This window comes from Monodelphis domestica, chromosome X (assembly GCF_027887165.1).
Source record: "Monodelphis domestica isolate mMonDom1 chromosome X, mMonDom1.pri, whole genome shotgun sequence".
Lineage (NCBI taxonomy): Eukaryota > Metazoa > Chordata > Mammalia > Didelphimorphia > Didelphidae > Monodelphis > Monodelphis domestica.
In genome coordinates, this window is record NC_077235.1 from 53,279,871 (window position 1) to 53,296,973 (window position 17,103).

The 17,103-nt window shown below is 53.4% G+C and overlaps 1 protein-coding gene across 3 annotated transcripts in view; it reads right to left on the bottom strand.

Annotated features, from left to right (window-relative positions):
• The window catches only part of BCORL1 (BCL6 corepressor like 1), a 64,825-nt gene that overhangs the window by 20,736 nt on the left and 26,986 nt on the right, over nt 1-17,103 (bottom strand). For all 3 annotated transcript variants that reach the window (XM_056809433.1, XM_056809432.1, XM_056809431.1), the window contains 5 exons: nt 13,303-16,302; nt 9,056-9,215; nt 8,601-8,681; nt 6,160-6,582; nt 292-527 (listed from right to left, as the gene is read on the bottom strand). In XM_056809433.1, the coding sequence (XP_056665411.1) occupies nt 292-527; nt 6,160-6,582; nt 8,601-8,681; nt 9,056-9,215; nt 13,303-16,302 (3,900 nt within the window). The remainder of the gene's footprint in view (nt 1-291; nt 528-6,159; nt 6,583-8,600; nt 8,682-9,055; nt 9,216-13,302; nt 16,303-17,103) is intronic.

A 17,103-nucleotide genomic window follows, 5' to 3' on the forward strand; every position in this document is an offset into this window, starting at 1 on the left:
AGCCCACCTCTCTTTAAAATATCCAAGCCTATGCAGGATTGCCAGGTGACAGACTGAGAGCTACAAAGTACCTTAGAGATCATCCAAGCCAACCGCTTTATTTGTGGATAAAGAAAACGAGGCCCAGAGAAAAAAAGGGACTTGCCTAAGGTCACCCAGCTAGCTAGTCAGCAGCAGAGCTTGGATTGGAATTCAAGACCTGAAAGTATGGCCCACCAAGAAACAAGCAGCTGGGGTTACTGTGCTGTGGGGTTGCACCCTGTCCTTGCCCCAGCCACTGTCCATCCCTACCTTATTCTCCTCAGTGGCTGTGGCAGCAGCCAGGTGCTTCGTCTTACACTTGCGCTTCCCCGATGGCTTCTCCAGGCTGCTGCTGCTCAGGGAGGTGGCATTTTCCAGGTGGCTTTCTAGAAAGCCGTTGGGAAGAATGGCGACATCTCCAGACCCGTGGCTTGATGCTGAGTGCTTGGTCTTCAGGCGGATCTCAGAGCCTTGGGAGGAAAGCTTCTGCTTCCGAGACTTAGAATCTGATGGGGAGAGGACAAAGCAGCAACATCAGGAAGGGGGGGTCCCCCTGCAGAATCAGATCTCGGGGCACATGTCTGGACTAGATGTGCCTGCCTCCAGGTTTTTGCTCAGGCTGTGCCTTTTGCCTAAAATGCTCTTTCCCCCCTTCTTTGCTTGGCAAATCCCCACTCAGCCTTTCCAGAGCCTCCCTATCATGCACTAATTTGGACTCATAGTGGCATGAGGGCTGAAAACTGGATTTCTTTATACCTTTTCTCCTGGGTACCTCACAGAGCATTCAGAACCCAGAAAGCACCTAAGAAACGACCACTGTTGCTTGGCGTGCGATAGCCCTGGATTCGTGGAGTGGAGCAATCTAGGGGACGATTCTGGACTGTGTGACTCTGGGTAAGTCACTTCTCTGAGCCTCAGCTTCTACTTCTTTGAGACGCACTATGAAAAAAGGGCCCTGCAGACTGTAATGTGCTACAAAGATAGGAGTTAGCATTGTTGGGGAAGGGAGGGGGAAACCGAGCAGAGAACAGCTCATCCCACCAATCCCAAGGCACAGCAGGGGTCAGCTTCAGTCATGACCACTAGGGGGCAGCCCACAGAGACAGACCATCTGAGAGGTCAGGGAAGTCAGCTGGAAGGTGCCACCAATGGCAGGAGAGGGAGCAGAGCCCCGATCTTGCCTCCCACAGTCTGCTTCCTTATCTAGAAAATGAAGGGCCTGGAGCAGCTGATTTCCTTCTAGCTGGAACCCCGGAAACCTTCTGGCAGAGGCCAAGGCTCAAATGACTCCTTTGGCTTCCAGCAGTCCCGATCCCCACTACCCCGGGAGGAAACTGTCCCTCCTCGGTTGTACCTACAGGGCGGAACCCTAGCAAGAATTGGGATGTGGAGAACTCTGAAAGGTAACTGAAGTGCCTTGCATTCAGCATGAGCCTCACTGTAACCGTGGGAGGTGAGTTCTATTATCGTCCCCATTTTGCAGATGAGCAAACAGAGGCCCAGGGAGGTCGGTCAGGTGATTTGCCAGGGTTTCTCTGGACTCTCTTGAGATCCTGGGGGGCTCCTCAGGAAGGCTGCCAGCAGCTGTCCCCAGGTCCAGGAGGCCCCCCCAAGTCCAGCACACCAGGCTCCCTGTAACACAGTCAAGGCAGGATGATGTTTCTGTGTGCCCATCACAGCCCATGGCTCTGCCTGCTCTGAGTTGAGCAAAGCCTTCTCTGTTCAGACTCCAGTAAAGGCCCATTATCTGGTGCCTGGCGGCATCACAGGGCTGGACACACTGTGGACCCAATCATATCCCTTGTGTGCAGAGACACATACCATACTTTGTTATCCTTGGGGTAGGGCGGTGCCTGGTACAATATGGGAACCTAATACGTGTTTCTGCATCGACCGATTGATCCTTAGTTCCCCAAAGCTGGCTTTCTCTCAGCATCCGCAGCCCTTAACAGCGTGCCTGGCACACAGTAGGCATTTGACAGCTAGGTGAAGCAGAAGCTCCTAGGACCTAGAGCTAGAAGGGAGTGGCAGAGTTCCCCCAGGATCACAGGAGCCCAGCTAGAGAGCCAGAAGGATTCAACTTCTTCATTGTACAGCTGAGGAAACCAAGGCCTTGTCCGAGATCACATGGCTGAGATTCATTAGAGCCAAGAGTTGAACCCAAGTCCTCATTGCAGTCTCAGAGTTCCGTGTGCTACAGTATGCTCCCTTGCCCACCCAAGTCTGAGGTGAGAGACAAAGGGATGGCAGCATTTGGCAGGGGTGAGCCTATAGGCCATGTTCAGGGGCTAAAACAACCCAGTTTAGCTGGCTGGCCCAGAGAAGGCCTGGGCAGTCTTGGGGCACTTGGTATTCCTTTGGAATTATGATGGACTTATGGCCCTGGCGTATCCCTTCAGGAGAAAGAGTCTAAGGTCTCTGAGGGCAGAGCCATGCTCACTTGTCCACCTAGCCCAGGGCCTGGTGAACAGCGCGCACTAATAACCACTTTTCTTAGCAGGGATCAACGGGGAAACATGGGAGTTTTCCAAAAGGGCAGCAACAAAAGCCCTTCACCAAATTTGAAAGGAACAAACCCAAGTGCCTGCAGGTCCCTGCCGGGAAGGCTGGGAAGGCTGGCGGAGTCTCCCCTACAGTGGGGGGAAGGGGCCCAGCACAGCAGGCCCACTTCCTCCAGTGATGAACTACAGGAGATAGCTAGGCAGCCGGAGGGACAGAGAGCTGGACTTGGAACCGGGAATCCTGCCTCAGACACTGGCCAGCTACGTGACCCCGGGAGAGTCACAACCTCCTGGGCCTCTCTGGGTTCCTCATCTCCAGAGCTGTTGTGAGGATCGGATGAGACTACGACTTCTGGAAAGCACTCTGGAAACCTAGGAGCTACCTGTAGTTCCCGTCGTGGGCCTCGCTGCCGACTGTAGTTCCTCGGAGGGTTTTTCGGCCCAACCACATTTCGGCTCTCCTCTCTGGGGAATTCGGGCTTGGCCCCACATAGCATCCTGTTTACTGTCAGGACTGAGCTTTGCCCGGAGTCTCCTTTCCCCAGGAGGGCTATTTCCCTTGTCCTGTTAATTGCCCCTAATCACTGGCCCCAAACTCCGTTTGGAGGGGGCGGAGAATAGAACAGTGTTCCCAAGCCCCAGCCCCAATGTAGACAGTGGAGAGTGGATCAAGAGCACAAGTCGCACTGAACCCACAAGGCTCAGCGAGAGGTGACAGATGTCTTGAACAAGCCCCGTCCAAGATGGCGTGCTCTTTCCTGGCCCCCTCTGCTCATCCCGGGACCACATGGGACTGGAACCCGGAGGAGGCTATCTGAACTCCTTCTCATCTCTGGGAGGCTGGGCGGGCCGTGTACACACCCAAGCCATCTGCCACACACAAGTCCAAGCCTTCTATCTAGCCTTGGAGAAACTCCGGGGAAGATCAGATAAGGCAAAAGGCTCAGACTCTGGCCTCTAGGAGACCCAAGGCCCTCAGATCCCCAGCCCCAGTCAGCCACTGAGCACCCTGGCCCCGCTCTCTGGAGGAGATCAATGACCTCCATCTAATGATACTGGGAATTTCCAGCACATACCTGGCATATAAATAGGCTAAAATCAGAAGCCTGGCAGGCATGGAGGAGACAGTGGAGGCCACTGCAAGGGGACATGGGGCTCCCTTCCCACACCCCGATATATAGGCCCAGAGTTACAGCTAACCAAGAGATGCTGATGGGAAGCTGGAGATGAGTACATCGGGGCAGATATACACTGCAAGAACAGAGGGCATGTGGGAAGAGGGGATGTCAGGGCAGACTCACTGAGCCAAGAGAGCCAGGAGAGATTGCAGAGCTCATTAGGCCAAGTCCTTCATTTGCAAGGTGAGGAAGGGGCCCAGAGAGGGCCAGGGACTTCCCGAAGATCACACTGCTATCCAGGAGCAGTGGCAGGATCTGGCTCTTTGGACTTGAAGTTACTAATCACCATACTGGAATCCTGCTTCAGATACTAGCTATGTGGCCCTAGGCAAGTCAGTTTACCATGATGGGCCTCAGTTTCCTCATTTGTAAAATGAAGGGAGTTAGAACTCCCTTCATTTTACAAATGAGTCTCTTCTGGAGTCCCTTCTAGCCCTCGATATAGAATTCTATGTCACCATTGGAAAGTCACTTTGCCCTAGTTTTCTCTTCTCTAAAATGGGGGAGGGGGCTGGACTCAATGACTTCTAAAATCTCTTCTAGCTCTAAAACCTCCATTCTACCCAACAACACTTGACTGGCCCTCACCAGCTTTTGGTTTGGCTGAAAAGCCACAGATTATTCCCAAGGGAACAAGTAAGGCACAGCCCAGACCTCAGCTACTTGGGACTTGGCATCTGGGCACACTAGTGCCCGGCTAGTAGCACCAGGGGCTCCTGGAGAAAGCCGTCTCAGAACTCATTCTTTCAGCCACCCAATCACAGGCAGGCTGTGAGCCCGCCACCTGGCCACCGGCTTGCCCTTCTGCCTTTCACTGAAGGCAAAGCTTGGAGGGCCTCAACTGGCAATGTAAGTATATTTCTGCTTGAAAAGAACTTCAATTTCCCTCCCAGCCTCCAAATCAGAAAGCAAAGATGGAAGACTCAAATTACAAAAGGGTCTCGGCGAGAGGCATTCCGTCCAGCTCACCTAAGTGTTTGTTTAACAGATTAACTCCCTGGGAAAGACACCCAGGGAGGGTGGGAAGATAGGACGGGAGAGCCGGGGCATTACAAAGCGCAGCCACCTAATGAACCAAGCGCTAATTAAGTTAAGCTTTCCCAAATCATTATGTGCCTTGTACACAAATCAGAGAAAGCAGCTTTTTCCAGGGGCACATCTTTCCTGGAAGGGCTGGGCCCGAGGCCCAGCTGTGGCCTCATTCATTACTGACACCTCACCTTGCTGCCCTCCCGCTCCATTAGCCTTACCTGTGTGGGCAGGGGGGCGGGGGGGGGGGCAGCCTGCAGGTACATCTGGTTTCTTCTCTCTCTGTGTCTCTCTCTCCCCCTCCTGTCTCTGTCTCTCTGTCTCTCTCTCCCTCTGTCTCTCTCCTCCCTCCCTCCCCCTCTCCTTCTGTCTCTCTCTCTCTCCCTCCTCTCTCTCCCCCCTCTCTGTCTTTCTCCTCCCTCCCTCTATCTCTCTTTCCCTCTCTGTCTCCATCCCTCCCTCTCTCCCCCCACTCTGTCTTGCTCTATCCTTCTGTCTCTGTCTCTCTATCCTTCTGTCTGTCTCTCTCTCTCTGTCTCCCTCCCTCCCTCCCTCTGTCTCTGTCTCGCTCCATCCCTCTGTCTGTCTCTGTCTCACTCTATCCTTCTGTCTCTCTCTCTGTCTCTGTCTCACTCTATCCTTCTGTCTGTCTCTCTCTCTGTCTCTGTCTCACTCTATCCTGTCTGTCTGTCTGTCTCTCCTTTTGCCCCATCCAGGACTTTGCCCACGCCTCCAATTACATTCTATCCCACTGCTGCCCCCTTCCTACAGGAGATGTAGCCCCCAGAGTTCTGGGAGGCAGAGGTGGTCATTAAGAAAATGGCCTCAATCCCTCAGGAGACTGTGTGCTCTGGTGCACACAGCAGATTTTGGAGTCAGAGAAGCTGGTGTTCAAAAATGAATGTGACTGCCTCTCTGGGCCTCAGTTTCCTCTTGTGTAAAATGAGGGGGCTGAACTCCATGGCTTTGAGGGCCCTTCTAGCACAAGATCTAGGATCTTGTTAGATGTCACATGTCAACAAGGCAGCAGAGGGAGAGGCTACAGCCATGAACCAGAGCTAGACTCTGGAAACTTCCAAGGTGGAACAATCCCACAACCTCATTCTATGGCCACTGGTACTGGGCCCGAGAGGGGAAGAGACTTGGCCAAGGTCACACAGCTGGCAGAGATGGGCTCCAAAGACAGTGCTCCTTCCAGGACATCTTGCTGCCTCTAAGGCTATCTGAGGAGATGGCATGATACAATCTTGTATCACAGCAAGAGAAGGTAGATTCAAATCCTGCCCCTGCTACTCAGGACAAGTCACTTCTCTTCTGAGTGCCTCAGTTTGCTCATTGCTAAAGGTAGGCCCTTGTTAGTCCTATATCTAGGCTCCTATGTGGTGCCTGGAAAGCTGTCCCCCCACCCCCACCCCTGCATTTGGGTGTACCTGCTCGGGCCTTGCGCCGCTGGTGGCACAGAGATTTGTGCACCTGCTCTTCCCGCTCTGTCAGGTATTCCCCCGTATGATATTTGCGGTTTTTCTGCCGTCTCCTTTTTTTCCTCTTCACGTGGCCTTCCTCCTCATCCTCATCCTCATCTTCTTCATCATCATCAGTGTCCCACAGCTGCCTAGGGGGCTCCATCTTCCAGGGCAGCTCCCGGGCCCTGCGCAAATGGCGGCTAGTCCGATCAGTCGGTGAGCGGTCCCCTCGAGAGCGTCGACTCACGTGCTGGGAGGACCGGTGGGCCTTTCGCTTGCGGTGTTTGCTACCCAGCCCTATTTCTTCGTGGTGCTCTTCCAGCATGGGGTACATGTCTGGGCTGCCCAGCTCACACTCGACGGTACTAGTGAATGTGCTGCAAAGGCTCCCTGTGGATAGAACATGCTTGGAGTAAGAAGGGAGGGCCTTGAAGAAGCAGGGTTCAGGGACCCCCCTCAAACCTGTCAGGTTACATACCACCCTCAACTCCAGGCAAAAGGCTCCCACCAACCGACTATTGCTTTGGCACTGAACTTGGAATTCAGAAGACCCAGCCTCAAATCCTGACTCTCACTGGCTCATACTGACTGGGTTGCCTTGGGCAAGTAAGTTCTGGTGTCAAGGGGATGGGGTGGGACAGACACGCCGGCCTCTGAGGTCACCGGGGGTATGTCAAAGCTGGGGAAGTGGCCATTCCGGAAATGCTAGCCCCCTCCTTTTCAAGTTTCCAGAAGACTAGAGAACCAACAACAATGAGTCTCCTTCTCATTCATTCTCCAAGCTGGGCTTTTCCCTAGCTGCTAGGCCTTTCCCTTCCTGAGTCCCTTCTATTCCTTACAGATTTCCACATGGACATGCTGCCTCCCCTTTGGAATGAGAACTCCTCAAGGCGAAGGGCTGTCTGTCTCTCCTTTTGTTTTTCACCTTTTTAAAAGCACTTTCAATCAATTCTTTCATTTTTATCCTCACGAGTTCCTGTTCCGGGTAGATGAAGGGTATGGGCATGGGGATGAAGAGTATTCTGGGCCAGCGATACAAACGTTCAAAGCCTTAGGAGTTCTCCATTGGCTAAAGGGCCCTCTCCCCACTAGACTTCTTTCATTGAAGATCAAAACTTTTCTTTTTCCCCGCCAACATCCTGTTTGCGCCCATTAAACTGTAGGTTCTTTGGAGACAGAATTATTTGCCCTCTTTCTTGCAAAATGCCTTGGATTGCTTGGTCACCTAATTGGACCCATGGCTAGAATAAAGAACGATTGCTCTTGCCGTGTTCGTTTTCTCAACATTTCAAAGCTCCCACTGCTTTTCTTAGTTTTCCTAGTGCCTGGCACGTAACAATGTTTGTTGACTCACTCATGGAGGGATGCCCTCAGTAAACCTTTAAGGGATCAGACCCATTCTAGGGCTGTTAACATTAACAACAGCCCCACCCTTGTTAAGAGTATTACTAACCAATAGCACAGCCCTTGGGAGATTAGAAGCCACAAACTGGGGCGACTCCGCAAAGCTTCTGGGAACCTATTGCCTTCTTTTCCCCAAAGCCTTACTTTCAGAAGTGAGCAGAAGCAATAGGACAGTGTAGACAGTAACAGAAATACTGTGAGATGAGCAGTTGGGAAGGACCAAGCCATTATCAGCAAAGCAAGGCTCCCAGACAACCCTGAGGGACATGTGAAGAAAATGCCATCCATGGCGTTGGAGGCAGATCAAAGCACACCGTCTCCACCATCCCCCTTCATGAGTACTGTGTGTGTGATATGTGTCTTCTATCATGTCACGAGCTATATGGAAACAGGAATTAAGTGAAGGTATGGGCATAACCTATATCCAACTAGTCACCGCCTGGGAAGGGGGGAAGGAGGGAGAGAATCTGAATTTTAAAATGTAACTGAAAATGGCTTTTAAAAAACCCTTACTTTCTGTCTTAGTAATGCTCTCAGACGGGCTAGACACACAGGGTCACGTGATTGGTCCAGGGTCACACACAGCTAGAAAGTATCTGAGGCCACATTTGAACCCAGGACCTCCTGACTCTGGGCCTGGTGCTCTATCCACTGAGACACCTAGCTGCCCCAGCCTACTGACTTCTGAAAGTGACTCTACCTGCCAATTTGTCACATTTCAGGGAGGCTGAAACCTACTAAGGTTGGGTGACTTGACAAGGATGAACATCTGCAAGGTCTCACTAGGACCTGGAGTCAAAATACTGCAAGGGTTACTACTACAAGGGTCCTCTGCAAATTAGACCATAGACCATGGGCATTCCGTGTGCCTCGGTCCAAAGGGATCGGGCATACTCAGAGCTCACGTGTCCCAGAGTGATGGTAAACACCCTGGAGGGAGCAGCCTTGAGCCCCATCCTGCTGGTGGCCACCCCATGCACCCCGTGCCCCAGACCCATACTCACCAGACTGACTGCGGGTCCGGCTACTCAGGACTACAGGGATGAAGTCTCGGAAATTATTCTTTGCTTTCTTCTCCAAGAAGCCTGTGGGGAGGGTTGGAGACATCATTTGAGGAGAGGAGGCACAGGAAGAGCATCGATGGAGTGTGAGCCCCCAAACAAAGAGTGTGAAGAATGACCAGAGTTGTGATAGCAACAACAATAAGGCCACACTCCCACAGCACTTCCTGGCAAACCTTGGTGGAACTTCATGACGACACTATGAGCTGGACACCATTTTAACCTCAATTTTCCCCATGAGGAAAACAAGGCTCAGAGAGATGGCTAGTTCCAAGTGCACGCTAGAATCCAGGTCCTCCACTGCCCTCTCAGGCCTCTGCAGCAGGCCTGACTTGGGGATTAGCTAGCTTCCCTAAGGGTGGCCCCAAGAGCAGAGAGCTGCCAAGGGCAAGGCCTACCTTCCTCATGTCCATCTCCTCTTCGGAATCCTGGCAATTGGGACTGGGATTTGGCAGACTTCTGTCGCTTGTGCTTGACCCGTATGCCATTGTGCTCTTTGCTTGAAGACTTGCAGGCTTTCTTGCTGGATTCATGGGACTCTCCATGATGCTTCTTACACTAGAGGAACAGAGAGAGACATTATTATAGTCAGACTAGCTGGCAAAAAAACCCCACTCCTTCCTTTGGAGGAGGGCCATTCAATTCCAACCAATTCAACATTGTTCATTACCAAAACAAAAACATCATTTGTGACACTCCCCTGCTCAAAAATCTTCAGCGGCTCCCTATTGCCTATAGGATTAAAATACAATTATTAACACTATTGAACAGGCAGTCAGAGGTTAAATGACGTGCCCAGGGTCTTACAGATACTAAGTGTCTGAGGTGCTATGGATATTTGCCATTCCTCATAGTAAAGTCCACCTCTATGCCTCTGCACAGGCTGTCCTTCCCCTGCTACGGCTGGAATATACTCCCTTCTTCACCTTCCAAGATTCCTAATTCCCTGCAAGGATCAATTCAGAGATTTCCTCCTACAGGAACCCCTTTTCTCATTCCTCCAAATTATTAATGCTCTGTGTTCAGTCATATCAGTCATGTCTGACTCGCCATGACCCTGTTGAGGCTTTTCTTGGCAAAGATACTGGAATGGTTGGTCATTTCCTTCTGCAGCTCATTTGACAGAGGAGAAAACTAAGGCAAATAGGGTGAAATGACTTGCCCAGGGTCACGCGGCCAGGAAGTGTCTGAGGCCAAATTTGAACTCAGTGCTCCACCCTGAGCCACCTAGCTGCCCTCCTCTCCCTCTTTGAATGGATCTGGATTTAATCCTTCCCTTTTGAAAGTGTGGCATTCTCCAAAAGAATGTATGTTCCTAGAGAACAGAGACTGGGCTTGTCTTTTGTCTTTGTATTGCCCCTGGCTAAGTACGGTGGCTGGCACACAGTAGGGTGTGTGGACTCTGGGAATGTATGCAGCAGAGAGGAAGCTCCAATTCTCGGGAGCTTTAACGTCCTTTACCCAGAACAGCTCTGTTGTTAAGGAGGTCTTGCAGACATTTCTGCCTCCACTTTCCAGAAAGGAAAACTCAGTGGGAGGGGAAGTGACTGGAAAAAGCAAAGCCAGAATCTGAACCTGGCTCTCTGGGAGCTCCCAAATCCAGTTTTTTCCTCCACTCTGATGCCACAGAATGTAACACAGGCCCAGTTCTTGAGGAGTTCCCAAACTAATGGGAAAAGACACCCAGAGAAACCACCAGGACCCAAAGGGGGACTGTGGAAGAGAACCCTGTGGAAGGGAAGCTGGATTGCACTCAACCCCAGAAGGCTTCCTGGAGGCAGCAATGCCTGAACTGGGCCTACAAGGGAGAAGGGACTATATGGCTAGGAGTCGCAGGCATGCATTCCATGCTGGGGGGGGAGGGATGGCTCGAATGGCTAGTGTGGGGCAGGGGCTTAGAACCTGGAGCCCCGGAACATGTTCATTCCTTTGATAGCTGGATTTCAGCCTAACCGGTTTCCTCCATAACCCCTTGCACTGTGTTTTATGCACTCACAAACATGATTGGCAATGGGGCCCATCCCTAGGCTTGGTCTGCCTAACTGCCAGAGGGGACCAAGCCACACCAAGGTTAAGAAGCTCTGCTTCAGGGTCCAGGCAGGGAAGGCCCCTGAAGGCCACAATCCGGGGTGGGGCACACTATGGCATCTAGGAAATGGGGCACCCCTAGAGGTTCGCAGCCGAGGACTGGCAGCTTCTGCCTTCATCGCCCCAGTACTTAGGCCAGCAGCTCACAGAGGAGGAGGCAGGATAGGAATGTAAAACAAGTGACAAGAGAGATCCAAAGGCCAGGGAGAACAGCTTGGAGGCCAACCAACTAGGGGACGGTCTTCTGGCTTGGACTGCAGCATCGGACAATGGAAAACCCCCGGGCTTACCTGCTACCTGGAGTGGGCGTCCTGATGGCACTGTGAGGGAGGTAGGGCAGCAATTTTGAGCTACATTTGCCAGGCCACCCCAGAACAGAGCTGGGACTAGAACCCAGATCTGATCACCAGCCTAGAATTCTTTTCTCCCATTCGACTCTTGAAATGACTGCCTTCTAACACCTGCCCCCATCAAGCAGCCCCAAATAAAGGGGCAGGGAATGGAATGGCTTGACCCAGAACCCCAAAAAGATGAGATGTGGAGTGAGAAGTCCACCGAGATAATCTACTTGACTGAGGACTCAACATGAAAAAGGACTTGTCCAAGGTCACACAAGCAAGTTCGCAGGCATGGATATATTATCACAGAGCTCTCTGGAGGGGTCAGTGGCTCTTTGTAAACTGCTTTTCCCATCTCTTTTTTCCTACTTTGTGATGAAGGTCAGATCTCTGGGCAGGGAGGGAGGGATTTGAAAAGAAGGGGGTGGCCAAAGCAGGAAACCCTAATGAAAGGGATCAAAGCCTCTTGGGCAATGGGGGGGACAAAGGCAAACCCTGGCGGGGAATGAGGGCTTAAACGTGCAGGCCAGAGGGCACCAGGGAGAATCTTACTTGCTGGTTGGCAAGCACTGCCAGGCTCTGGATAGGGGCAGGGGCAGGGCTGACAGACGTTGGGTTGTAGGAACATTTTCTCAGGCCATCCAAGCTACCTGGGCTTGAGGATGGGGGTGATGGCAGGAAGAATATAGAGGCCAAAGCCAGCAGCCCCCATCAGATTTTGTGGAATCTCTTTAGCAAAGGCACATAGACAACTGACGTTAAAAATTGAACACCAGGGGCAGCTGGGTGGCTCAGTGGATTGAGAGCCAGGCCTAGAGACAGGAGGTCCTGGGTTCCAATCTGGCCTCAGACCCTTCCCAGCTGGGTGACTCTGGGCAAGTCATTTAACCCTATTGCCTAGCCTTACGGCTCTTCTGCCTTGGAACCAATGATTCTAAGAGAGAAGTTAAGGGTTTAAAAAACCAACCAAACAACTGAATCCCAGCTCTGCTCCCCCCCCCAAATCCCTGAGATCAGCTAGTCCCACCCCACCCCCTCCTCTGTGAGAGGCCCAGGCACACAGCTCGACGTTGGACTTGTGCTGTCTCTCTGCCACTCTGCTCCCCCTCCATCTGTCACCTCTTCCCTGATGCTCAGATTCCAATGGCCTCTGAATGGGGGCCAGAACGTGAGCTCCTGCCCTGCGGAAATGCCTTGTGAGCCCCTAGCTGACCTGGCTGGAGAAGAGTCAGGAGTCAAACTTGTTACAACGTCAGGCCAAGTGGCATCTTCTGCTATCAGACTTGCACAGCTATTGGCCGAGAGTCAACCGATCACCAAGCTTAGAGAGCTGCTCTCTGAATCCAAAAGGGCTGAGGCCAAGCAAGACCTTTCCCAGGCACCTGCCTGTGTCACCCGGGGCAAGTCACTTAGCTTTGGGGAGTTCCCGCTCTGAGATCAAGAAATGTTAGGCTGTTAGTTCCCAGATGTGTGACCCTGTGCAGAGAAGGCACTTAGTCCCACTCAGTATGGCTTCTAAGACAGAAGGTAAGGCTTTAAATCTAACCTCCAAAAAGCCTTTGGCCCATAGCACCCTCACACTTGGCACAGTGCCTGGCGTGGCCCCAAGTGCCCGCCTGCTTAGTAAATGCCGGTTCCCTGCCTTTTTAATGTCGTTCTAGACCTAGGACCTAGGACCACCCAGTATTGCTTCTCCTTCAAGGATGAAGGCAGCATGGGGATACCTAAGGGGCCACTGCTGCCACACGCTTTCTCCTCGGCTTGATGCCCCCTGACTCCCTCTAAGAGAAAGAAACAGTTGCCGAACCCCAGGAGCATCTCAGAGGCCTGCCCGTAAGCCTTCTGCCCAAATGTGCTTCTCTGTGACTCCCCTCTCCCCTCTTCTTCATTCTGCCTTCTGGTGGCCCAATGGAACAAAACAAACCTTCTTCCAGACGACTTGTAGACAGTGGTTTTGAGGCCCCCTCCCCAGGCTAAACACTCTCCATTGCACTCAGCCTCCACCCCAGCCACCTGAGGGCTGCCTAAAAGGAAGGGCCCAGATTTAGATGGGACTCCCCTCCCATATAGCCTAGCCACTGGGATTCGGAATCAGAAGTCCTAGGCTGTAGAATGTGGCATCCTCACACCCCATGACCTCAGTCAGGAGCACTGCCCTCCCTTGGACTTCTCGATCCTAATCATTTGGCTGCTTTCATGGCCATGGCCGTATTACCCACCTTGTGGCCGTGGGGGCTCCGGCCTCTAGCCTTGCTGGCTGGCATGTCTCCTCCCTCCTTGGCCCTGCTGCATTTGCTTCTCTTGGAGGAAGACTTCACTCCGTCCTCTGGATACCACTTGTTCCTGCACGAAAAGTTACTGTGTACTTCCTGTCTGTGCTGACTCTGCCCAGCCTTAGCTCTGGCTGAGCCCCCCAGGAAGTTTTCTGCCTGGAAGCATTGACTCAGAGAGAACATCATGCTCTCCTTCTTGACCCAGGTGAGGTCCCCGTCACTTCTGCGACGAGCTCCCAGGCCAAAGGCCCTCTTGGTCCCTTGGACTTCAGTTTGAACTTGGAGTTCCTTCAGGTGGCCTTCATGAGGTAGCAAAGACATCTCTGCCAACTTGTGGAAGCCCTGAGAGGGGGGCAAGGCCATGTTGGGAGTCAGGTAGGTGGCCAGCACCTGGTTCTTGGGTTTGCCATCTGCTGCCACTGTTGGCTTCAGATTGCAGGAGCTACGGGGGTCCTCTGGGCTGGAAGCGGGGTCGGAACTCGGATGGCTCTCAGACTCTTCTGGACCTTGGTCCTGGGGGGGACTGCTGGGCTTGGCCTTCATCCCTCTCACCTCTCCAATGGTGCTGGGCTGGAGAGACATGGGAAGGCTGCCTGTCTGGGGTCCTAGGATCAAGATGGTCGGGTTTACTGGCTCCTCACAGGGCTTGGTGGGAGGCTGGCAGCTACTGCCCGGTGGAATGGGTTCCTGCACCTCTGGGAAAGGCCCACTCGGTCTCGGCTGACCCTCGGTGACCCCATGGGCAGCCTCACTGGGGTTGACTGATGGCACCAAAGAGAACTCCCCAGAAACACCAGCTGGTTTGATGGGTACACCTTGATGTGAGGTCAGCTGCCCAGGACTGGGGATGCCAATTGAAAAGAGTGACGGGTGATAAGGTGACCAACCAACAGGCAGAACTTGGGCTGTGGTAGGCTTCCCATTGATTGAACACCTTGAGTAGATGCTCCCTTGCCCAGTAGGTTTCCAAAATGGCATTTCCTTAGATGGACAGGTGGGCACCCCAGGGGCAATCCGAGCTGGGGTAGATCGCCTCACTGTGTTCTCAGCTGGTGCCGATTGGCCACCCTTCTTGCCACAGGCAGGGCTGGAATTCTTAGGTGCTCCCTGATCAACAATGGAGATGGGCTCCTGTTTGGGCAGGTGCCGGGGGTCTCGGATGATGCCCAGGTTGGCATCTTTGTTTAGCAGCAGGGAAGCAGGCACGGGATTGGCCACCCCAACGTAGGTGCCAGGAATGGCACTGATCAATGCCGTGGAGTTCTTCACCCAGGCACTCGGGTCCCCGTTTCTCACAAACTCGGGGAAGATGACGAATGGGGAGGCAGGCCCCAGGCACGAGGTGACATTACTGCCGGTGGCCTGGGCTGCCCGATGGGAGCGCGACAGGACTGTGGAGAGGAAGGCCTTGCCACTGGTGTGTACTGGTGTCAACACCGGCATGGGTGGTGTCTTGCGCTGGCTTGGCAGTGGAAGCTTCTGGCGGTTGGACTTGGAAGAGAGGTCCAGGGGCATCTCAATGCACTCGGGAGGGGAGATCATCTCTCGCTCCAGCTGCGGTGGGGACTTAAGAGGGGAAAAGGCAGCAGAAGCCCCTTCTGTGTGATGCTCTGCAGCAGCTGGGGCCTTGGTGGGGTGTCCTGGGGTTGAGCCCCCACCAGTAGCCGGCAGGGAAGGCTGGGGTGGTGGTGGGAGAATCTTGGCAGCAGGGGTAGGTAGAGAGACATCCCCTGGAGGAGCAGGGCCACCATCAGGTGCAGACTGGGTGCTGTTTCCACTGGATGGAGAGGTGCAAGGGAGTCCATTTACCTCCAGGGAGACCAGCTTGGAATCAGATGTCAGTGGCCGGGTCACAGAAAAAGCACAGGGGTAAGAGCGGAGCTCAGGAGAAGCCAGAACGCCAGGCAGACACCTTTCCTGCAGGTATGAGGGCAGCACGGGGAGCGTAAGCGTGGACGACACCCCTAGTGGAGCAGGTATTGTGGCCACGCTAAGAGGTTGCCCACAGCTTTGGGGAGGGATATAGACCAATGGTTGGTTTGGGGCCAGGACTGCCCCAGGCTGGAAAGACAGGGGCACCTTCTGCATCGCTGGGGCTTGAGTGGCTGGGAAACACACTCGATTGAGGTTGAAGGGTGCAGAAATTGGAGCTGGCGTGGGGACGGGAGCGAGAGCAGGCTTGGCCTGAGGGCCTGGGGTGGGCGCTGGGGTAAACACCGGAGCTGGAGTGGGTGGGGGGGCAGGAGTGGCAGCAGCAAAGGCCGTAATGAGAGTAGGAGGAGGGGCAGGAAGGGTGGCTGGTGATGCGGCTGGAGTGGGCAGAGGTGGGACTGGACCACTGGCAGGGATAGGAGCTAGAACTAAGGCTGGGAGGGACAGGGGGGCTGGTGCCGGAATGGAGGCCGGAGTAGCGAGGGAGATGGGGATGGGAGCCGGAGCCAATGGAGGGGAAGGGACAGAAGCCGAAAGGGTGACTGAGGCAGGAACAGCAAGGGGGACGGAGAGGGAAGCAGACAGGGGTGCTGGGCCAGGGCCAGAAACGGGGATAGGCAAGGGGCTGACATCAGCAGCCACCAAAGGCAAGGCCCCATCCATAGCAGTCCCAATGCCTAATGTAGCCAAAATGCAAGTGTTCTTCTGTGTTCCAGCATGCTGGTGGTCCAGTGCCTTAAGCCCAGCCAGGGGACAGGTGGTTAGCTTGTCCACGTGGGTTTCGGCTCCGCTGCTGCTTGGCTCTGTGCCTTCAGGAGGGGAAGGCTTGTTGAGCCCTTGGCCATCCCCCAGCTTGGTTAATGGGGTAAAAATACCATCGGGCTCAGGAGGGGCCTCTTTTGGTTCTGTGCTGGGTTGATGCTCCCCTGCTGTGTACCCAAATTTCTCCTTGGTGCCATTAGCTGCATCCGCCCCCTGGGCATCGCTGCCACTACCAACTGCTGTGAGCTCCACCTGCAAAGACAGCAGAGGAAGCAGCTGAATGAATGCCCCCCAGGTAGCCCCTACTCGAAAGCTTTGGATATACCCACTCATCCAACCCTTCCAAATATTCCCAGAAATAATTAGCTACCTGGGCCTCTTCAGAAAGGACAGAGATAGTGGAATGGGAATGATGGAAAGAAAGAAGAGAGGTACAGGAAGAGGTGAGGGAAGAGAGGAAGCTCAGTCTGCCCAACCTGTAGCATGGGATCATGGGAAAGTAGAACTATTCTGATCCCACCCAAGGTCACACATTCTCAGAGTCAGAATTTGAATCCAGGGCTCCAGGCTCCTACCCAGTGCTCTTAATGCAATGGCCACTGTAAACCTCTTGGCATGAACTGAGTTCTAAGATGCTTTTTCATTTTGGAGTGGGTTTGGATGGGAGTGGGATGGAGGCCACAGAATTCAATGAAGGCCCTCAAGCCCTCATTTTAAAGACAGAGAAACTAATGGGCAAAGACAAGTAGGGGCTGCCTCAGGTCCTCCAGCAAAGTCAATGTCAGAGCCAAGCTGTGACCTGGGTCCAAATCCAACATTCATCCAATTTGGGATGATGCCTCCTCCTCTGTTCTCCTGGGAACCCACTTGTTGTTATGATCACCTAATCCTTCCCACTTTCTCAGGGTAAGGAGCCAGCTCTACTGTAATAAAGAAAAGGCACTGGCTTTGGTATCATAGGGTCTGCGTTAAAAATATACCTCTGGCACTCGCATGACCTTGGGCAAGTCATCTCCCCTCCTCTCTTGGCTTTGGTTCCCCAACTGAGAAACA